The sequence below is a fragment of the Euprymna scolopes genome, chromosome 30 (assembly GCF_053919585.1).
Source record: "Euprymna scolopes isolate OS-2025 chromosome 30, ASM5391958v1, whole genome shotgun sequence".
In the NCBI taxonomy this organism is placed as follows: domain Eukaryota; kingdom Metazoa; phylum Mollusca; class Cephalopoda; order Sepiida; family Sepiolidae; genus Euprymna; species Euprymna scolopes.
Window position 1 is genome coordinate 87,396,573 of NC_136511.1, and position 25,354 is coordinate 87,421,926.

The window sequence follows — 25,354 nt, forward strand, 5'->3', positions numbered from 1 at the left end:
CCTTGCAGTAAAATACTGGCGAATAGACTGAAAAGCTTACTTACTGTATAGATAAAAAGCGGAACTATTTTGTTAATTAACCACTTGAGAAGGAAAAGCTAATAGAGCGAATAGAGACTAAGTTTTGAAACATTGTGTTGAACAAAGATGGCGGCGCGGTTCAGATCAGTAACCAAGATGGCGGCCAAGAATCAAATGCGGTCCGTGACGTAGTAAACGGCGAACTGACTGAATCTAAAATTCGGCAATTTTTATAATAATTTTTAGACGTTTTCATTGGTTGTTTAGCACAGCCGTTGGTTATAAAAATGATTGGCGAATGCATTCGTCTCATTTGCTGCCTGAGGCGCCCCGACCGGGGAATGCCGACGGGGTTACTCAGGCAATTTTTAAAATTGCAGGAGTGTCCCTCCTTTAGGGGAGCCTGCGGGTGTCCCACTTTCCAGGCCTTGTGCCAAATATTGCCGATGTTGGAGGCAATTAAATATATACCCCCATTACTCGTCTGATGGGGAAGGTCTCCTAGCGGCTTCGGCTGCAGGGAGACAGTGTAGTAGTACTCGTCAAGGATTCGTCACTTGACACTCAGCCCAACAAGTGAGGGGCCGGGAACCGGCTTAGCACCTGTTGGATTGAAGTACGCTGCCTGGGTAATACCTAGGAGGTCCACCCTCCCAGGCCTTGCTACTGGGCTTTTCGGTGGAATAAGTTCATTGCTTACTGCCTGGGAATGTCGATGGGGTTACTCAGGCAATTTTTTCGATTGCAGGAGTGCTCCTCCTTTAGGGAAACCTGCTGTAGCCCCACTTTCCGGCCTTGTGCCACATTTTGCCGAGGTGGGCGGCAAATAAATAACTATCCCATCAGGAGTCAAAAACATTTTACAAACCCGCTTTTTTGATATAATTGAAAAATCGTTTCGGGTTCAATTTTGGTTTCACGTGAGAAAAAGGAAAGAAAAATAAATAAATAAATAAATAAATAAAAATAAATAAAGAAAAATAAACCAATAAAATAATTGTTTTTTTTATACATATAAAAATAAACACTTTTCAAGTATATATAAACATACAAATAGAATACTTTTCAAATACATATAAATATATATACAAAAATTAACAAATATACATTTTTTTGTTTTGTTTTATCAAATGTTTGCCAAATAAAAAAAAGATACAAAAAAGAACTATTTGACAAATAGGAAGTTTACAAAAAGGTTTTAACAAGTGACTTTTGTAACAAAAACTGGTAACATTATGTTAGGTATTAGTTGGTTAATTTGGTTAGTAAGGTAGAAATGGTCGCAGTTTAACGTCGTACCCGAGACAATTTACAATTTTTTTTGTGTGATTTTGACTGTTCATGCTTCTCCTTTTGGGTTTCTGAAAAGAGATTTATTCATAGTTAGATTTCAAAAAGTTCGCTTATAAAATGTTTTAATTTTATTCTTTTTATAGGTTTAGTGAAAATGTCGGCTATATATATATATATATATATATATATATATATATATATATATATATATATATAGAGAGAGAGAGAGAGAGAGAGAGAGAGAGAGAGAGATTTTTTTCCTTATTTCATCCCTTATAAAATGATATCTGATGTCAATATGCTTCGACCTTTGATGAATCATAGAATTATTTGCTAATAAGATACTGCTCTGATTATTACAATGAATTACTATAGGTTGTTTTACTTAGATCTGGTTTTAAAATAGATTTTAGAAGGGTGTTCAGAAAAATTGCCTCATGCGCGGAATGCGTAAGAACCACATATTCTACTTCACAAGTAGAAAGGACAACAATTTATTGCTTTTTAGTTTTCCAAGAGATTATAGGTCCAGTCTTTGACAGTCTAAAACAATACCCCGCTATACTCTTTCTCTCCTCAGAGTTAGCTGAATTTGAACCCGAAAATCCTTCTAAATTTAGAGGATATGTAGATTTTTTAAATCTTAAAGATTGTTCCTTGGTTCCTTTTAGGTAACGAAGATTTGTTTGGCACGATTAAGGTCTTTAATTGTCGGTTTCGATAAGTTTTGAGATAGCTTTGTTACAGTGTAACATATGTCAGACCTTGTTGCGGTCATCAAGTAGATAAAGCTTCCTACCATTTCCCTGTATATTCGGTTATCTATGAATTTTGTTTCTGTCCCTATATTTTTATTTATGTCCATTTCGACGGAAGTTGAACGTGGCTTACAATCTTGCATTCCGAACATGAGCAGAATTTTTTTCAATGTATCGTGATTGGTTCATAGTTATAGTTTAATTTTCACAGGTAAATTTTATACCGAGGAACTATGACAGTCGTCCAAGATCGGCTATTTTAAATTTTTTATTTAATTCATTTTTAACATCTTTTAAAGTGTTGTCACAGTTTGAGGCGAGTAATATATCGTCAACCCCCAAAAAACAAAATCAACAATTTGTTACCTACATTTTTGGTATACATGCACGCGTCTACGGGACATTGTTTGAATTCCTGTTCTCTTAAGTAATTATGGAGTGTTAAATTCCAATTGTGTGCACTTTGTTTTAGTTCATATAACGATTTATTTAATTTCCACACCCAATTTTTATTTTTCATTTTAAATCCCTTTGGAGGGTAAATGTAGATTTCACAGTCAATCGGAGCATTTAAATAAGCATTTTTTACATCCATTTGATGTATTTTTAAATTGTATTGAGTGGCAAGTTGTAATAAAATTCTAATTGTCGTTAAATTTGTCGTTGGTAAAAATGTTGCAAAATATTCCACTCCAGAAATTTCTGAGAAACCTTTTTCCCACAAATCTTGCTTTAAAAGTTTCACTGTCAGAAGCTGTGATTTTTTCAGAAAAAAACCCAGCGTGAAGAAATTATATTTTTATCTGTTGGTTTTGCCACTATTTCGTATGTGTTATTTTCAGATAAAGCTTTCAATTCGGATACCATAGCTTGTTCCCATTCTTGGTGATTTTCTGAATTAATCGCGTCATTATAACTTTCCGGTGCGCTGTTCAACGAATAACAGTAATCCACGGCGTAATCTTGTATCTTTTCAATTTGTAAGAAATCTGGCATGTTTCGCTCCCTTATTGGGTATCGACGTGTCTGGTTAATATGTTCGTCAGAAGTACTGTAATTGTCGTCGTTATTAATATTTTCATTGTGATCGATTAAGATGCTAGGTAAATTTTCACGTTTTTCATCCACTGGATCGCCATTTTTTAAATTTAATGTATCGTTGAATTTTACACATCTAACCCTTTTTATGGCATTTTGAGCTGCGAAGTAGATTAAGTATGCCGGACTATTTTTTATCGTAACCTACGAAAGTACCCTTTTCGTTTTTAGTATTTAGTTTACTGGTGTTCTCTATAAATGCAAAACAATCAGAACCGAATAGATGCATTCTATTCATTTTAGGTTTTACACTGCAAAACACTTCATACAGCGTTTTTCCTAGCCTCTTATTGAGCGATCTATTTCTGATGTATGCTGCTGCCATTAAAGCGTATATCTATAAACTATGCGCTAATTTCGATTCGATAAGTAGGCATCTTGTCATCTCAAGAAGGGTTCGCCATGCCCTTTCAGCGGTGCCATTTTGAAAGGAGGAATACGGCGCCGATTTCTCGTGTTTAATATGGTGGTTAATTAATAGATGTTCAAAATCTTTATTAGTAAATTCAGTCCCATTATCTGAGCGAATACATTTTACTGAACCGTACGGGGCAACATCAGCTAAATATTCCTTAGTGGCGAGGATAGTGTCGGATTTGTTTTTTAGAAAAACAAAACAACAAAAAAAAACAATTATTTTATTAATTTATTTTTCTTTTTTAATTTATTTTTATTTATTTATTTATTTTTCTGTTCTTTTCTCAAGTGAAACCAAAATTGAATCCGAAAGGATTTTTCAATTATATAAAAAAAGGGGATGTGTAAAATGTTTTTGACTCCTGATGGGGGTATGAGACGAATGGATTCGCCAATCATTTTTATAACCAACGGCTCATACCCCCATCAGGAGTCAAAAACATTTTACAGAGACATTATATAGACGGCTGGTGTGCGCCACAGTGGTTGCCATACCAACACAAGACAACAAAGCATTGTTTCATCACTTGTTGATCTAAATATACCTTTTTTCTCTTACTTGCCACTTGCCTTTCTTTTCTATATATTTCTTTATATCTTCTTTCGTGATTCATTAAGTTATATATATATATATATATATATATATATATATTAAGTAATGTGATTTACAATTTAAAAATTTCAAAAAAAATTTTTAAATTTAAAAATCAAATTTTAATTAAATTAAAAATCAGTTTCATAAGAAGGAACAACAACAAAGTCAATTATCTGTACGATCGTTTCAGAAATCCGTGCTTTTTATTTGTGGTATACATGAAGTTATGTAGAACAATTATATATAGTTTTTTTGGTAAGCACGGTCTCCTTATCAGCAAATTTAGGAGGATTTTTATTGAATTTAAAAGACACCATAAATAAACCTAGCATTAAAAGTAAGGCAGATGAATTTGGTGGCGCCGGCCTCGAGGGCGGAATTCTAATCTCAGATTAGTTAATATTGAATTAGTTCTAGGACATTTAACTATCGAGCTTATTATATATCTAAATTACAACGAGCATTTCCTGTATTTTAATTTAACTAGTAATTTTACTGTTACATTAAAATACACTTAGCTCTTTAGACTATTAGTCTAATCTCCTTTAAATTATATATATATATATATATATATATATATATATATAAGTATAATAGAAATAGTAGTCTGATGATATAAAGAGATAATAATTATATATTGAATAAATCGCGGAGGAAGTCTCGCAATTAAGACGAAACGTTCATGTACACATAAATTGGTTTGTTCCTTATTATCTCTCTCTCTCTCTCTCTAAATATATATATATATATATATATTCGACGGGTAGAAAATTTATTTCTATACGTACATATATATACGTATTTCTTTCTCATCATATATAAATACTACTTTTCAATAAAGAATGTTGTTCCAAGGGACGGTACTCTAAAAATACTAGAGACTGCAACTATGCAATTCAATTATATGTTTACTTTTTAAAACTAGCTTTTTTAAAATAAATTTTCTACCCGTCGAATATATATATATATATATATATATATATATACAGAGAGAGAGAGAGAGAGAGAGAGAGAGAGAGAGAGAGAGAGAGAGAGAGAGAGAGAGAGAGAGATAATATTTCCATTGCAGAAATTCCTCTCCGGACCAAGGTATTTAGGTTTGCAACAACAATTACGACATGGAAATTCAGTACATATAGTTGAAGACCACCATTTCTACCACATTTACTCATGATAAAACAATGCTATATTACATAAGATGAGCAACACTATTATAATCGCCACAACTACAAAGGAAGAAGTATCTATTTTTCTCTCTCAATATTTAGTGCTCTCGCCGCTTGCAGTTCTTGCCGGGTCCAAGGCTACATTTTTCGACTATGGTGCGATTACACCTTCTGTAATTAGCGAAGACATACATAGACATAACATATTCTTTCCGATTTCCGAATCCTAAATAATAACGATTCCCTAGTCATATTCCACTCTTTCTGATTGGTTGAAATCTGACATTCTTATACTCCAGAAAGAAACTAATTCCTAAATAAACGATCACTTCTAAAAGTTTATAAAAATTGCGTCGCTCGTCCCATGAGATACTAGCGCTAAAAAAGAAATATAAATATATTAACCGCTTATAACAAGACAACTAAATACTGATAACCTTATTTACTGGAGCAAACCTACAAAAGTAAATAAAACTTTATATACGTAACATCTTCACCGTCTTTGCTTGCACGTCCGGACCACCCTAAAACATATAAACACAACAATGGTTTGGAAATGTAAACATATATCCCTCCCCACTAAAATTCTGCCCCGAAAAAAGGGAGGGCATTTAGTATTCCGGTTGACGATTAGATTTTTCACACCGAGTAGAAGTACAGTTCTAACGTAAATTTCATCGCATACGGAAACACTTATTTGTTATATACTTGTGTTTTCTTCACTTTTGAATTTTAGTGGAGTGTTTTTAAAAATATTTTCTCTGGACTAGTTCTCGAAATTGCGCGCATATTAATTCTACGTGGGAACCGACGGGCAAATTTGTACATTAGGTCCACCCCCACAATCTTCTTTAGAATGACGACTTTTAGAAGTTTTCGATTATGCTGATTAAGAAAATCACCTTCAAATATTGTGGAGACAAGTACTTATAGAAATATAAAGACCTGTAATTCACTAGCTGCCAGGTTTGTACGCACGCGCGATAAACAAATCAACATCTCTGCCACAGAGACTGCAACCGCTCTATTTTTTCTAGCATTTTCAGATGGATACGCTGACAACCATTATCACGGTTAAATTTGGGGGAATTATTCCCCACAAAAGGTTGTCTACTCCAAAAGCCATTCTTTAAGGGAGGTTGAAGATGTCTATTCCAAACGTCGTTCTTAAGATGGGAAGGCTGGTTGTGTCTATTCCGAAAGCCATTCTTAACATGGAATGTTCGGGATGTCTACTCCGAATGCCGTTTTTCTTAACGTAACAATACTCAAAGAAGTGAAGTGAAAAAAGTCGTATTTGTTTTGTTTTACACGTTAAAAAAACGACATAAAACTGGAATTTAATTTAAATACTATTGGTAGAAGAGTTGAAAAGAAGAGGAAGACTTGAAAAACAAATGGAAACAGCTAGGACTGCAACCACTGATTTCAATCACCCTAAACAGTTCATATACAGTGAGAATCTCTTCGTACTGATTTATACATTCCCTTAACAAATTGCTTTTTTAGATTGATAAATTACCTGGAGGCAGAAGCAAGATTATTTCATTTCACCCACAGTCTTCGCAATTGTTCATGGACGGCACTGGCCACCACCACCACCACCACCACCATCACCACAAACAACAACAACAACAACAACAACAATCGTAGTTTACTTTTTTTGTGAGGGGGACAGGCTTCCACCGGGCAACGCCGGTTAACGGGTCCTGCTAGTATATATATATATATATATATATATATATATATATATATATATATATATATATAGAGAGAGAGAGAGAGAGAGAGAGGGAGAGAGTTACAGACATACAAAGAGAGAGATAAAAAAAGAAACAAACGAAGGTATATGTTCATCAACGTTTCGTCTTTATTGAGAGACATAAATCAGAACTTGACATAACATGGTTGGAAATTCGTTGCTCTCGTCGGAAAATCAAGACTAAAAAAAAAAGCCATAAACAGTAACATTAATTGATTGGAAAATAGGTACATTAAAAATCACACATGTTATATCTAGTTTTTTTCTTGTGGGGTGGGACTAATTTATAAGAACTCCAGGTAATATTTTAAACTCTTTCGATTAAAAAACAAAACTAATTGCAATAGTAAAAACTTAAATGTAAAAATGATTTTATAAATACAATAACCGAATCTTTTTTTTATTTCGATAAACATCATACAGATGGTAAACAAGCCAATCATAATCCAATATAAAATATGACGAGAAAGCTCAAACGTAGTAAGTGAGCATGGAACTGCATTAATACATAATGTGTTACCTTCAAACTATATACACCATTTTTTGAAAAACTTTTCATGCATTGAAATAAAAATGAAAATCGTGTTTCTATTATAATGTAATATTTATACTTAAACAATAACCCATCTTTATCATATTGATATCCTATTCATATCATACTCTTATCATACTCATAAATATTATTTACATCCTAATGATCGTTTTTTACTATTTTACATCAAGTAACCTTTAACAATTCTCGCGTTTGTATTAAACAGCGAAGGTTTGCGCCTTATATTTATGAAATTACCTATCTTGATCTTACGCACTATATTGGCATAGAAAAACCACGTGTTTTATTTTAGTTACAATATATTCTCATGCCCATAATTCAGTGAAGATAGAATGCTTCTTTTCTTTTAGTTAATAGCCCATTATATCATGTGATTATTTTGTCTTCATGCTTGTAAATTGCTTTTGTCTTTGAAATAGAATAATTTTTTACACTTAGTCGATAAGGAAACTCCGTGTTTTTCCTTTTAAAACGAACAATGGCTACCGAATTGAACATAAATTGGCAGAAGATTAATGCCCGGGGTGAGAATTTATCGTTAATTTAAACAATAATTGACATTTAAAATTATTATTTGTTTTAGTTTTTATCCGATATTTACCGGGCTTGGAGAAAGATAAACATATATATATATATATATATATATATATATATATATATATATATATATATATATATATATATATATATATATATGCATAGATATATGCACATATATATGCGTATATATTATATGCATATATATTATATGTATGCATATATATTATATGTATATATATATGTATATATATTATATGTATTTTTGTATATATGTATATATGTATATGTATATATGTATATATATGTATATATACATGGATATATGTATATATGTGTGTATGTATATATATGTGTATACATGTATATGTATCCGTATACATATATATGTGTGTGTGTGTGTGTGTGTATTATATTTGTACACAACAGGAGTTCTCACACAGGTCATCATAAGTGATTCCTTTCTAACAACAACTAATGGTGTTCGCTGGAGTCGGCGTGAGAAAAAGTCACCAAAATTCTTCAGACTTTTTCACCTCTTCTGATAACTTTGTAAAAATAACAGCCGGTTGCTATTGTATTGACTTCAGTCTGGCAATGGTCATAATTAAGATTTGGGTTGCTATGAACCTCTGTTAGGTCCCAATTGTCTTCGAACTAATCCAATGAAAGTGCTTTCTGTCCTCGGTCTTTCTATCTTCTTGGACTGATCTCGAACATTTGGCTAGAGCCACTTGATGTCGACACTACATTTTTGGGAAGGGTGTGGAAGTTAACTACTATTCTCAGTTTCAGAATTTTGGTTCATGTGGTATTCCTCTATTCCTTTTGTATACTCCTGTCACCATTGCTATATATCCAGTTTGCATTTACTGTTGTTATATATATAGGAGTCTTATTGTCGTTGTTGTTCTTTTGTTATTTGTTAGGTCTTATTAATAGTGAGTCTTAGAGTCTTATTAAGAGAGATGTTGCGTTCTGTGTTCGTGTTATGAAGAGATTCATATATATAAAATGTTCATACTTAGAAGTGTAGAAGCTCTTTGAGTGTTGAGACATTGTATGTGAAGACATTTTAAAACACAGGATATATACAAGACATATAATCACTTTACCTTTTGGTAGAATTACAACACAAAGATGACGTTTATAAACACACATGATGGGTTTATTTCTTCTCCGACCGGTCGTGGTTTTCTTAGTCAGGAATTCAAAGTTTTACATTCTATGTTTCAAAGGTGACCGTCTCTTTTCCAGACGTTAGACTCCTATCTGTGGACTCCAGACTGTCGTCTCTCGTCCTTTGACTCTTTCTCAGACTCTCTCTTAACTCTCAAGTTTCTAACTATATCGAGAACTTCCCATTTTCCATGACGTCATACACATGTTAAAACATGTGTCTTCTTTCACGTGTTCTGGAAATGCGTGTCCAAAACTTTTTTCCTTTGTTTACAAAAGGAATTTTAACCTATATTTCCAGTAACCTATATTTCCAATATGTTAAAAACATATTTATTAAATTATCTTATAGTTGCATTCTTCAATTGAATTTCATAACAGAATTGACAATGCACATTCTTTTCTTAAAACTATTTTATCTCTAAGCTAAACAATGGTTTGTTTTTACATTCCATTTGCTAATTCTCTCTCGTAATCTATTTCTAAACCTAAATTACGAGGTTCGAATTTCGTCTATTCTATTTCATTTTCATTTTAACTAAATCTCTCTACTTTTATACTTACATGAAAAGGGGACAGCCCTTATCATGTAACACTGTTTATGTGCATTATTTGTTGCTAGAAATGATTTTCATAAATTGTCAACCGTTGTATCTTCTCAGCAATACCCCTGATTCCAATTTCACTTATTCTTTTTCGAAGTTTTGGAGGATTGTTGTCGGTACTCGTACGATTATTATGTGTTTTCGTGACTTTTTTTTATTTTCCATATCCCTGGTCAGTTCCGACTATTTGCTTCGTTTCCCTGTCTCTTTGATTTTCACGTGTGGTCTTCTGGAACAGCGAAATCAATGATCTTGTAGGATGTATTCTTCTTGTAAACTATTTTGACTCCTGGTCTACTTTTTTGGATAAGTTAATCTGTTTGTACATCCGTATCACACAAGATTTTATGATTTTCGCTTTCTACAACAGCTACAGGTTTGTGTTTGTATCATTTGTCTGGGTGTTCAAAATCCAGTTCTCTGCATAGTTCCCTGTATACTGCATTTCCTATTTGGCCATGCTTATTTTCTATCCTTTTGGGCTAGTTTGCTGTATTCGCTTATATGATGTATCGTTTCGTCTACATGACTACATAGTCTGCATTTATCTGGTGTTTCGTCGATCTTTTCTTTTATTATTATTATTATTATTATTGGCTCACATGGAGCTTTCACACAAGTCAACAAACGATCTGATTGGAAACCTGTGGTATTCTATGGAAACTGAGTGACAACAAGTCTCCCCAGACGTCCAGTCCTCTTTCGATAGCATTTGCAAATGAATTTGCATCATCGCAACAGCCGTTTAACATTGATTTTTCGCTGGTAGTGGCCATTGGTTTATACTGGAATTTGAGTGGCACTCAGCCTCCCCAAGGTCCCAGTTCTCTTTGCGCTTGTCCATCCGAGATCTGGTTGGCGCTCGCTCCTCGGTTTTTCAGTCCTTATTGACCCTTCTCGGCCCTTTGGTATCATTTTTTTTTGGGGGGGGGATCGGTCATGAAACAATCGGAGAATGCATGATGGGGGGTGTAGAACTTGTAAATATGCCGTTTCGGTGTTCTTCATTCCCTGTAATGCTTATTCGTTATATTGTCTTGAACTATTCTCCGCATTCAAGGGGTTTCCTTAATATTTCAGTTGTTTTCATTATCGTTAGTCGTTGTACTTTTGCAGTTATTCCTCTGATTCCAATTTCTGACACTCTTTTTTCGAAGTTTATCGGGATTGTTCCTAGTGCTCCTACTATTATCGGTACTATTTGGACTTTCTTCATCATCCAAATCCCTTTGAACTCTCTGGCTAGCTCTGTGTATTTGCTTCGTTTCACATTTTCTTTCATACTAGCCCTGTGATCAGCTGGGACTGCAAAGTCCACGATTTGACAGGATTTTTCTTTCTTGTTAATTATTACGACATCTGGTCTTCTTGCTTGGATGGGTCTGTATGTCCATGTCCCATAGGATTTTGTGGTTCTCGTTTTCGAGTGCTGTTGCAGGTTTATGCTTGTATCATTTCTTTGTACGCTCAAAATGCAGTCGTTTATTATTATTGTTATTATTATTATTATTATTATTAATAATAATAATAATAATATATCATGTATCAAAATAAAATTTTATTAGGATGGATAATATTTTACATATAGATTTTCAGCATTTACTTCCTTACGAAGACAAACAGGGAAAATTCTGTGAATCTAAATTGCCATGTATATTTTCATATCTTAGTAACTATCTCTACTTACATATTGAGCTCTGCTAAAGTAAATACTATAAGTCTATGCATGGAGTATTATATCTAATTATGAATTTTTATGTGGATACATCAAATAATAATGATAATATATATATATGTATATATGTATATATATATATATATATATATATCATAATTAAGTAATTTAAATTTTATGATGTGAAACGGTTAAGTTTCAAATCCAGAATTTTTATTATATGCAAGACAAAGAATACATTTTTAAAAGTATATTTCATTTACCTGTAGATTTTCGATGTTTACCCATCTCCTTAGAGGAAAAAAATATTAGCAAATAGTATAAATCGTTTATACCTAATTTGCTAAATGCGATAAACATAGAAAGCCATAATTAAAAGCTTTTTAAGTTTTTAAATCATAGAGTAAGGGAAATTATACATTGATTCAAAATGAAAAGGATATTGAACTTCATATCCAAATTGTATGGTAAATCCTGAAGTGAGAGTTTTTGGAAGCAGGGAGGTAAAAGGATCCAATACGCATTGTAATCCTTCCAAGGCACACAGTAACAATCTGAACTAGGCATGATTCCTTGGTTTTCCCCTTTGGTTAGATGGGAGTGTTTTTATAAAATATTACAGTCAATAATATTTTGTAAGAACGATAATCACTGGATTTTCATACCAGTAGATTTATTGTATTGCATTATTCTGAAGTATATATATATATATATGGTACTCTGATGGTATTCCAATTATAGTACTAAAAAAACTTCAACCTGAACTAGCGCCCATACTTACAAAACTGTTTAAACGTTGTCTTAAGGAGAATAGTTTCCCATCTCCCTGGAAAATCTCATCAGTATGCCCTGTATTTAAGAATTCAGGTGATCGCTCATCCCCCTCTCAGTACAGGCCAATAAGTCTCCTGTGCGTCATGAGTAAGTTGCTAGAATCTGTGTTAAATACATAAGTAATCAAACATCTCAACAAAAATAACCTTCTTAGTGACACTCAATATGGTTTCCGTTCTGCTAGATCTACAGCAGATGTCCTTACAGTTATATCGCATAGGATTAGCAAATCTCTCGACGGTGGCAATCTTTCTAGGGCAATTGCTCTTGACATATCTAAAGCCTTTGATAGGGTATGGCATAAAGGTTTACTTCATAAGATCGCTAGCTATGGTATAGCTGGAAAAGTCTTCTCAATTATTAAATCATTTCTTTCTGATAGGTTCATAAGAGTAGTAGTTGAGGGGCAAAAATCAGAAGCTCACAGTATTAATGCCGGTGTCCCTCAGGGATCCATCCTGGGCCCAACTCTTTTCCTGATCTACATTAATGATCTTCCAAATCATATCCTTACATCATTTGTAGACATTTATGCTGACGACACTACCATTTATGGTACCACATCTAAGACAGTAAACGAGCAAGTACTCTCCAATTCTCTCTCCTCTGATCTTGAGCATGTAGTACAATGGGGAAAGGAGTGGCTGGTTACTTTTAATGCATCTAAAACCAAGCTTCTCTCTTTACATCATCAACATTTTAATCCACATTTGTCATCAATTGAAATGAATGGCTCTCGTCTTCAGGAGGCCTCAAGTTTTGACAAGCTTCTGGGCTTGACCATTACTCCTGATCTTAAATGGAACACGTATATCAAATCTGTTGCCAAGGCCGCTGGAAAAATGGTGGGATCTTTCTATCGATCCAGTAGATATCTCACTGCTGATGCTATTCTCTATCTATATAAGAGCCAGGTACGTCCAAGGATGGAATACTGTTGCCACATCTGGACAGGAGCTGCTAGAAAGGACTTGTCCTGCCTTGATAGAGTTCAAAATAGACTTCGTAGCCTCGTAGGAGATGTCCTTTTCTCCTCCTTACAACCTCTATCTCGCAGAAGAGATGTTGCGAGTTTGTCTCTGATGTATCGTTATTTTCATGGAAAGTGTTCAACTGAGCTTCAATCTATGGTCCCCCCTCGCCAAACTTTCACAAGAAACACTCGTCTAGCTGTAAACACTATCAATAATTTCCCCCACTCTTTATCTGTGCCTAAACCTAAACATAGATTCCATGAACAAAGCTTCTTTCTTAGAACTGCACGCCTGTGGAATTGTCTTCCGTTTTCCTGCTTTCCGGCTGACTACAATATGGTTGTGTTCAAGTCTAAGGTAAATAAGTTCTTGATGAGCCGTTCCATATAAGTTATTAAATTTACCAAATTTTCATTACTAATGATTACTATATTGACCAACTTCTACTGTACACTCTTTAACCCCTATCCTTGAGTGGCCTCTGGGCCTTGATAATGTGGTGATGCCTTTGTAAAAAAATATATATATATATATATATATATATATATATATATATATATATATACTAGCAGAGAGAGCCGACGTTGCTCGGGATTTAATAGAGGTCAACGAATGTTCCACACTTCTAACAATTTTATTAACAGCGAAGTCGGTGGAATCGCCCATTTTTATTCAAATCAATTAATTGATTGCTTTGGAAAGGGAGTCACCGCGGTGCACAGTGAAAAAAACTTCATATTTCTCCAAAAAGTGACTGAGCCTAAAATACATTGCACTGTAGAGAACCTACTGCTGATTTTATAAAATTATTTGAATATAATGGTTTGAATTTAAGTTCCAAATGCAAAAGTTAAATACTATATTTAAATATATTTAATACATAGGTGAACTTTTTGGATTATCTACGAACTGCAAAAAGTCATTTAGACATAACTTTCAAATCAAAACGGCCCAGAAGTTATTGTTTTTACGGAATAGATACAGTGTTAAGATGACAAAAGTTTATCTCTCGTTATACGATAATCCTTGGATGAGGAATGCAAAGCATTCAACATATTAAGAGAGCTTTATTGACCGAAAGGAAAACCCCAACACTATCTATGCCGCCTCTAAAACCTTTGGAAGCAGACACAATTACAAACTATAAGAACCGAGACAACAGCATATTCATTGAAAATATTGATCCCTTAAAGGGTTGCCAGGTGACGTTTCGCCGTATCCATCCGTGATAAACCAAGAAACCAAAACCCCCGACATTTAGTCAATTTAAAATATCATTAAGCAGTTATGAATAAACAGAAAATATGTTAAAGAAAAATAAAGAATCTGCAAATATCATACAATTAAAAAACAAATTCACTAATGTGATCGATCTAATAACAAAAGTTTTCAATGTTGAAACAAATATTTCAAAAGAGACTCCATCAAAAATATGGAAAGTTCCATATTTCAATGAACACTTTGACCCTTCAACAAACAGTAACAACTTTCATATCGATGGTGAGGCTACTACGTATATAATCACGAATAGAATCCGATTTTATCAGTTTTAAACACCCAGAGCTACTTTGGGGAGCTAGTCGACTGCAGGAGTAAATTATATCGATTTGAAGACAGACGGTCCTAAAATTTCCTCAATAAATAATAAAGGTGGATTTGTTTCTGTATTCTGAAAACAAACTCCCATTAAACAAGGCATAATATAAATTTTAGCCATAATAGTCTATATTTGTGTACCCGAATGGAAATAAAACTTTCTACCATGATTTGCAAACTTGGTATAAAATTCTAAGACACTGCAATATTCTAGATATCAAGAAGTTGCTGAATGTAGTTTACAGCAACAAACTAAAAACTTCACAAACTGCAACTTTAGTACCCAAGTAAAATGACGAAGTACCAAAATAAAATGTCAGACAAAAAAAAAAGCACCGAAGTTCTCTCACCGGGGCATTGTATTAGAAGGTCTCCTGCAAGCGATTGGCAGAGAAAACTTCTGGTATGCATCGAACTTTGTAGACGATTATTTCGGTTTAATAATAGTATATTTCTTAAAGAACAAACCTGCTGCCTTGTTAGCAACTAAAATGTCCTGCTGATCGAACATGAGACATCGGCGCCTCATTCTTTGCATAAAAATGGAACTGCTGAAACATCGTGGTGGATCCTTTTTGAAATGGCGTGATACTTACTTATTGAATGAAAACTCTCCAAAAACGTATGGACGTATACATTAATAGCGGTCGCATATATACATAACCGATGTTTTAAGAAATACCTAAGTGAAACTCTATATGAAGCACTCCGCTGTAAAAAAAAAAACTCTAAGCAGAATGTATATATTTGGTTTAACTTCCTTCGCTTTCATAGATAAAAAAGCAAACTAAACATTAACAGTCAAGAGGACATATTTTAGGTTATGACAGAGAAAGTTAAATCTATCTAATATTTTTCTCAGACAAAAATACAATAAAACGAATCCGATGTGTAATATTCGCTGAGATGTTTAATTAAAAAAAACGAAAATCCACTTTATGAAGAAGAAATAATATTTCCACAATTTCGTATATTGAATAACGACAATGACATCGATATTGACGCAGACAAAATACTAATAATGATGACAACGATAATGCTGATGTTGATGTTAAGTCTAAAATACATCAGAACGTTCGGCCAAAACAAATAGAATAAAAACCGAATTTTAGTGATTGAGAATTCCGAGAATTATTAAGTCGACTATTGCGATTCCATGAAAAATGCCTCAGAAAGCTTTACTGAATCAATTAATTCAGAAAATAGTTAGCAATGAAAAATCGCAATGTAAAATGTAATCGACGCTTTAAAATAATACCTGTGGAGTAGTACCACTACCAAAAGGCAAGAATGTAATTTCTTATCTATGAGTATTTACAAAACGACTACAGCGTCAGGCGTTGGGCATTATAAGGCAATATGAGTTGTCAAAGGATTTTCTCAAATTTATGGCATAAAATATTTCTCAACTTTTTGGTCAGACAGAAATGTAATCACAGTCAAAAATTTATTGCTACTCGCATTGCAGATTAAACTTAACATACATGAAATGGATGTAAAAATGCTACCTCGATATTTATATTCCCTATCCAGAGGAATTCACAATGAAAAATAAAAATTGGGTGAATAAATATAACAAATCTCTGTATTGCTTGAAGTAAAATGGAAAGAAACTGGAATCAAATATTTCATAACTATTTAATCCAACAACAATTCAAACAATGTTCAGTAGATTCCTGTTAGTACATTGACGCTGTTACTAATTTTATTCCGATGAGTCGATGTCATTTAAATTACTTCATATTGTGACGCAGTGTTAATGGATGGTAAGAATTAGTTACAAAACTTAAAAATTAAACATATTAGAAGAATAGAATTTATAAGATTTCTTCTTTTGTCTGTTAAGCTTCTGTATTATAAAACGTTAGTATTTGACAGTGTTTTACATTCTTATTAACTATTATTACCGCCAGTATTCGGACTTGAATAAGATTTAACGTTTGTTTGTTTGTTTTTTTAATTTCCCAGCTGACTATACCATGATAACTGTCAAGTCTAATATGCAAAAGTCCTCTAAAATAATCGAATTCTACCGGAATTCAACTACTACTCATCTGGGAGACCATCTTCCACTCATTAAGTTTTATTGCTGAGTGATTTTCAAGCTTTGATAAGTAGTAGCATGTTGATAAAAAAACAAAAATGTCCCATTTTACAATGTAAGACGCATTTTAATTCAGATTAAATGATAGACATTGCAATTAAGTCACAACATTACTACAGCTTTTATGCCAGTCGCGGTATTTCACATGCATGATGCAATAACAACTCAAGAAAAATGCAGTTACATATTTCTCTACTTGTGCTTCGCCACGCACTTCTTATGGGACACACAATCTGTCAGGGGGGAGTCATTGTTTATCTCTCGAACCAAGTGGCCTCAGAATAAACAATAAATCCCCAATTGAATAGACAATGTTTTATCCATTATAAAGTGGGCTTCATCGATTTTTCGGACATACTTATCAGATTTAATATAAAGTTATCCATTATTTTTTATTTGTTTGAGATGAATGCACTTAACTTAATGATTGTTTTTAGATGGCCATTTCTTCCATATTTTTATTCAATACATCGCATATTTTTAACACATATTGATACGTCAATTTTAGCAGTAAATATGTGTTTGAAATTAAGCTTCGATTGCTTCAACAGTTGTGAAGGAATTTAGAAAATTTTATCAGTTGGACTGTGAAGCTGTGGTCTTTAACATCTCAATTATCATCGGTGTGTGAAGTTGACGGTAGAAAATAACTGTTCCCATCTTTGATATTATTCGCACAGCGTTTGCATTGAAAATCTTTATGGAATTTTGGATTGAATCCTGTATTTAAGATTCTTCTCAAGATTGAAATTTCAATACTCACTAACGATGATATAAAAGCTATGAGTAAGAGCTACTTAAGATTTAACAAAGTCATGGCTGAGGGGTCTAAAATAACTTCGTACGTTGATTACATAAAAATGTACCGTTGGAAATTGTGTGCAAATTCCAGAGTTCAACATAAAGGTTTCCGAGTTCATCAGGAGGCATCTGAAGAGGGTCGGAGGTTACATAGTATTATCATCGATATTGCTGTTGATCTGTCACGTTTAATTGAAAACGCTAACATTAAATGGCTGCATATTAAGAATCCTCTTTCTTATTCAATAAATGCTGTTATGGTCATTCATGCGCCACACTGAACTCTGATGTTGCTATCCGTTATGTTATTGTGCCTAGTTGTGTCGTCATTGCTTTTTGCCGAGCAGCTATTATCGCACTACCGATCATGTGGGACAATAGAACACCCAGCTCAACAGATGGTCCATCCATAATTAATAGGCAGTAAGATGAAAAGAGATTAAAAAAACACCGATTATTGTTCACAAAAACAGGTGCACTTTGGAATCGATCCAACAATGAGAATTTATATAAAGACCACATTTATCATTCTTTTTAGTTATTTGTAATATGTAAAATAAGTAAGTTATGAAACTATATAGAAATTCATACATATACCTTCATGAAAATATATTTCGATAAATGTATATATATGCATATTATGTGTGTGCGTATATATATATATATATGTGCGTATACACACACACATATATATATATATACATATATATATATATATATATATATATATATATATATATATATATATATAACAAATTCACCATAGACTGCATTTGTTAGGACATTACTTATCAGTCATTTACAACTGCAAAGAGAATGAAGTAAAATTTTACGACTATAAACGCCAAATACCCACCACGTAAAGATAGTATTCATACGATCGCAAATCATGAATATCGCACAAGAACCAGTCGTCCGTGTTTTTATTTTCGCATACAGTGATCAACTATATGACCTTCTATTAAAAGAGGATTATAAATATTAATAATTATTTTTTATATATCTACAGACACTAATTCTTTCTATATCATCAGTGCAGAAGATGACGATTACTAGTGGTCGCGAGATTCAGAACCTACTACAAAGGACTTTTTCGTTCCCTTTGCTTGGCGTTAGCTACACACACACACACACACACACACACACACACACACACACACACACATATATATATACATGCACACACACACATATATATATACACGCACACACACATATTAATGTACATGTATATATATGCATATATATGTATATATGTATATGTATGTATAAATATATATGGATATATATGTGCATATACATGCATGCACATGTATGTGTATACATGTATATATATGTATATATATATGTATTCGTATGTATGCATATATATGCATATATATGTATATTATGTATGTATATGTACATATATATTTCTGTATACATATATATGCATATATATATATGAACACACATAGATTCATATATATATGCATATATATATATATATATATATATATATATATATATATATACATCTAAGAACAATATTATTTTGCAAAGATAAGGTTATATAGTATAGCATAAAGGTCTACTTTACAAGATCACGAGCTACGGAAAAGCTGGAAATGTCTTCTTAATCATTAAATCATTTTTCGTTGACAAGTTTATAAAACTATCGTTGACTCATAGTATTAACGTTGGTGTCTATAACGGTTTCATTTTGGGTGCAACTTATTTTCTCATTAATCAATGCTCTCCCAAATCACATTCTGTGGAGGTTCTGTCAATAAGTTTCTAGACTTTTTGGTACGGGTACTTTTCTTGAAAGCACACACATGAAACTCTGGTCTTCTTTAACTGCAGTACACTTGCGTTGTTGTTCCAGCAACTTTTGAAAAGCCACGTGGAAGTCCTCTTGCGTGAGTGTGGCAGTGACCCTCATCACAGCCTGTATTATCTCCTCAGTTGTCTCATAACGACAGCGCCTAAGGTTTTTCTTGAGCTTCAGGATAACTAAACGTCACAGGAGTTAGGATTGGACTATGGGGAGAGTGATGAAATGTCTAGATCAAATAGCCTGTCTTTATTTCTGATTTTTTTCTGAGAATCCTTGGGACAAACTTCCCGCATATCTTCCGCATTTCTGCGACTAAGTGTGTCTACAGTTCTCACACTGACATCAACCGTGCACTCATTGTTTCTATAGACACACAATGTTTCTTATCAACGAAATTATTATTTAGCCAATCAACTCTAGTGTTCTGTCATTCTTTACTTCATACACACCTAACATCATCCCTCGCAGATTTCTTGCCTTGTATGAATCTCTTATGCCACTCAAAACTTATGCTCGATTCATGCATGTTTTAAGTATTCCACACGTGTCCATGGCGTTGTTCCAAGGTTAAAACAGAATTTTATAGCATAAACCATCCTCACGTCCAGATTGCATAATTGAAATTCATCAGCTGTGATAATCACGCTTTAGTATGGTGTATCTCAAACCCATACTCTAGCTATTCATTTAAACCTGAAATCATAAAAATAAGTCAACCATATCATAAGATGTATTGCAATAACATACTCAATTTTCAAGAATCTTCAACCACTTTTAATGTCTGTACAAAATGTTTGGCACTTTTTAAGGCACCTCGTAGATCATTCGTAGACATTTATGCAGACGATACCACAATATATGGCACCACTTCAAAGGCCTTCAATGACCACGATCTATCTGATTCTCTTTGATCTGATATTGAGTACGTAGTGCAATGGGGAAAAAGTGGCTGGTTAATTTTAATGCACTGAAAACCAAGGTTCTCTATTTTTATCATAATAATGCCCCAGTTGAAATGAATTTCCCTCGTTTTGGAGAAGCTCCATACTTTTACAAGCTTTCACTCATGATTTTAAATGGAACAAAAACATCAAATCTGTTTCTAAGATTGCTGGAAAATCGTTTGGTCACTCTACCGCTCTATTATGTATCTTACTGCTGATGCAATTCTTTATCTGAATAGGAGTCAGGTACGACCTAAAATAGAGTACTGTTCCCACAGAAACTTCACAAAAAAACCCAACTATACACAACAACTATATATTATATTTTCATACCCACCATCTGTGCCTAAATCTAAATCCAGATTCCATGAACAAAGCTTCTTTATTAGAAATGCCCGCCCGTAGAACACTGCTGCACAGGTCTGCTTCCCAGCCGATTACAATATAGTTGCCGTCCAATGAAACCATTTCTTCTTAAATAATCCAAATTCTACCCAATGATTACTACACTACCACTCTACAGACATTAAACCTTATCCTCGTGTGCCTTCATCTTTGATAAATGGTGACTTATTTGTAATATATATATATGATGATTGCAACGTCTTGTCAGACGAGTGCCACTCCCTCAGACATTTAAAATCCATGATCCCAAATGCCTGAGGGAGTATCTATACAAATATGATGTTACACAGTCTTAGCTTTGTACGACAGCTAAGTCTCTCTCTCGGTTCAAAATGTTGAGATCCAGCAACAAGCAAGAGCAAGATAGCCAGCAACAAATTAAACTGCAGACCAGCTTAATGCGAGTGATGGTCTTCCGCTTTATGGCTTTTTAAATCAGAGATTTGCTTCTCCTATAAAGGTTGCCTTCACCACGGCTTACGGGAGCCCTCTTCACCCCAATACACATATACACACACAAATATACACAGTGCTAGTTGGCCGTTGACCCAGAAAAAGAGTTCATTCGCCCTTTGGTATGTATATATATATATATATATATATATATATATATATATATATATATATATATAGTAATTTATAAAATATATATGGCGATTAAGCTACACTGAATATTCTGCGTTTCATCCACTATAGGATTCGTCAGGCTTATGCGCGAATTCTGTGGTTGCTTCTTGTTTTTATATATGTTGAGGATTTCTAGTTAGCCAATCAGCTTTCTAGTATCCACCGCGCCCCTTTCTATCAGCCAATGGGCATGCATTTTATCGAACAAAGGATCTGTTTTAGAACTAGGTTAGTGGTTTAAGGTAGACGTTTTCCTTCCTTTTTTTATATATATATAAATATACCTATGTGTACACACACACCTGCACATATATATACATATATATCTATATCTATATATATATACATATATTCAGTGTAGCTTAATCGCCATATATATTTTATAAATTACTAACTAGCTCTACCTACGTATTGAGCACTTTTGAAGTAAATACTTAAAGTTTACGCATTAGTCTATACTTTCGTATATTAGGTTTATGTGAGTAAATGAAGTAGTTATATATATATATATATATATATATATATATATATATATATATATAAGACTATACATTAGTTATTCTCTCTGTATGTATTCTTTCTATCTCTTTTGGTGACATTGGGTGATTTTATATATATAACTGAAATTTATATTAATATCAATAATGATATAAAACTATTTTCTTCTTTTAAGCTACACATATGCAAGTAATACATTATTTATCAAATACGTTGTTTTTCTTAGTAAAATTAATAAATTCAAATGAAAACGAAACGTGTTTATGTTAGAAAAGTTAGCAAATACACGTAATTGTAATATTTATGCTTAAATATTTTTCTGATATTTTACATTTTGTAATTTTACAAAATGTTGATTATTGATAGATGTTATTTCGTCAGCGATGATAGGTTATATATAATCTGTTTAGTTTAATAAAACTTTACGGGTGAAAAAGTTTAATTGTTTAAATTATTGTTTTCCAGTTGAGTTTTCTAACATACGTGGAAAATCAGAAAAACACCATGCAAATACTAACAATTTAAAGATGCATCGATTCCGTTATTCGTAATGATACATAGACACCACAAACATATATGACGGTTAAAACTTTAGAAACATTTGGCATGACTGTAAGTTTCGTAGTAGTTTGAGTGGCTCTTATTTAAAAACCTCAAACTATCAAGAGAACGTATGATTTACACGCCTGAACAGAACCACAGCGATATGCATACGACTCAACGAATTTGTTAGGAGAAAGATGAACGAGCAATATGGTTATAGAGATTTCGGTCTAGTTGTTAGGATATTGATTAGCCGACAAGGCCATGTAGGCTTAAATCAATAGATTCCAAGGTCGTAATTAGTATCCTACCAACTAGTAATTTTTAAATCATAGACTGATTTTTTGTAACTCGAATAAATACAACAAATACATACTAGATTACTGTAATTATAATCGTTGAAGTTCATGCATACTAAATTCACATACAATACACACTTTTACTTACCATTTTATATAACTACTAGTATAATACTCTTCCAAGACGTGTCTATGCGATAAGTATAGCATTTGTTTAAATATTGTATCTTTTTTCCTTCGTTTGGGAGTATGCAATAGTTTCAGCAACATTCCACTACATAAAGCATAAAAAAATAATAATCTTCCCGTGATATTTATCATGTGTCTTATAATACATATTCTATAATTCATAATGATGAGTTCAACTGTTATACATTGTATCGAACACATACATATTATCGACGTTCATGCGCACACACTGATTCTATTAAAACTGCATTATTTACTATCACTCGATCTTTTTTAACTATTCGATTTTTTTATCTAAGTTTTATGATGGATGATTCAAGTTTCGGTATGCCAACCTTCTAAGTATTAAAATTGACAAAAATGTACTTATATTACTCACCGTGTTGCCTAGAATATATATTATATTCTAAAATTTTAAATAGCGTGTATTATTTGGATTCTTCAGACTTCTATTTTCATATTGAGTGTTATTTTAACAACGTTTCGGTCGATAACCTTTTTCAAGCGTATCTGGTCGAACTCGGGAATTTTTCTGTTGACTCAGAAATCTGCACAGAATTTCGGACAGAACCCTTCATTCAATCCACTATTTTGTCGGCAATAACCTGTAGCATAGTGGATAGATTACTTGGTAAAATTCAGTTGTAAAGTTACACCTGTCTGAAGGTTGAAGTTTCAATCCTGAATGCAGTCAACAGTCAAAATACGATTGCAAATTGCATAGACCTTCTACCCAGGCTGATGGATCTAGAGCATTCTCCCGCCGATTAAATAAATCCGTTCAGATTCCTAAGTTCGATAGAAATAGCCACGAGTTTAATAAGATACACTTGAAGACTGAAACGTTATGAAAATAACTCAAGATAAGAACCCGAAGAATCCAAATAAGACTCATAATCAACCTTATCTAAAAATACAGAAACGTCATGGCGATCTGTTCATGTTTTTAGTAGATTGCTAAGTATATAGAAAAGATTGCTAAGTATATAGAAAAGATTGCTAAGTATATAGAAAAGATTGCTAAGTATATAGAAAAGATTGCTAAGTATATAGAAAAGATTGCTAAGTATATAGAAAAGATTGCTAAGTATATAGAAAAGATTGCTAAGTATATAGAAAAGATTGCTAAGTATATAGAAAAGATTGCTAAGTATATAGAAAAGATTGCTAAGTATATAGAAAAGACAAAGATAAACAGAGAGATACCCAAGTTCAAAGATTTGTACTCTTGTTTTATCTTTCCAGCTGCTTTGGGGATATTTGTTGGGGATACTATTTAAGTAAGTTTTTTGTTTTCTTTTATTATTATTGAAAATCTAAGTTACCAATGTATCTGAAAGCTTTTGACTTCTCTTCCCTATTTTAGTCATTGTTATTTTTTAAATTCCATTAGAAGAACGTGTTGCATAGTTGATTTTTATATGAAAAACTTAATTTATTTCTATTCTAATATTTTGTTTTCTTATCTCTTTTCAGGACTACGCCAAAGGACGACTCAAACGGTAATTACATATTTATATCCCTTTTTCATGTATGATTTTGTAAGTGTTTATTACATGTAAAATCTACGAAACCGTGTATGCTATTTGCCACGCTTTTTATCTAACCGTATCTCAAAATTTAGATATTTCGCTCTTACACTGTCTTTTGTCTTGCTCTCTCCTTGTTTTATTTTTTCCCATGTTGTGTTTTTTTATTACCTAATACTTTTATTGAAATCGAAATCGGCGAAATTCCTCACTTTTTAATCAAATCGATTGATTACTCTAGTTGGGATCCTTCCGCAATGCACTAGGAGGAAGCTTCAGAAATTCTACTGTCGATTTTATGAAGTTAGTTGTAAATTATGACTTCACTTAAAGTTCAAAGTGCAAAAGTCAAGTATCTAAGTTTAATGTTACTCTACACAGAAACATTCATTTCGAACACGCCACTGCCTTTTAAAAGAATCCACAGTTGATTTCATAGGCTAAGCCTTTTTACTTGTGCGGTGATAAAACTTCTTATATGCAATTGTAACGTTAGGTTCTATAAAAGTGTAAACTTTCCTCAAAATCGGACT

General features: G+C 33.0%; 1 protein-coding gene across 28 annotated transcripts in view; it reads left to right on the forward strand.

Annotated features, from left to right (window-relative positions):
* LOC145254883 (uncharacterized) overlaps positions 1-25,354 on the forward strand; it is a 751,603-nt gene that overhangs the window by 559,739 nt on the left and 166,510 nt on the right. For all 28 annotated transcript variants that reach the window (XM_080113769.1, XM_080113782.1, XM_080113768.1 and 25 more), the window contains exon 3: positions 24,769-24,794. In XM_080113769.1, the coding sequence (XP_079969895.1) occupies positions 24,769-24,794 (26 nt within the window). The remainder of the gene's footprint in view (positions 1-24,768; positions 24,795-25,354) is intronic.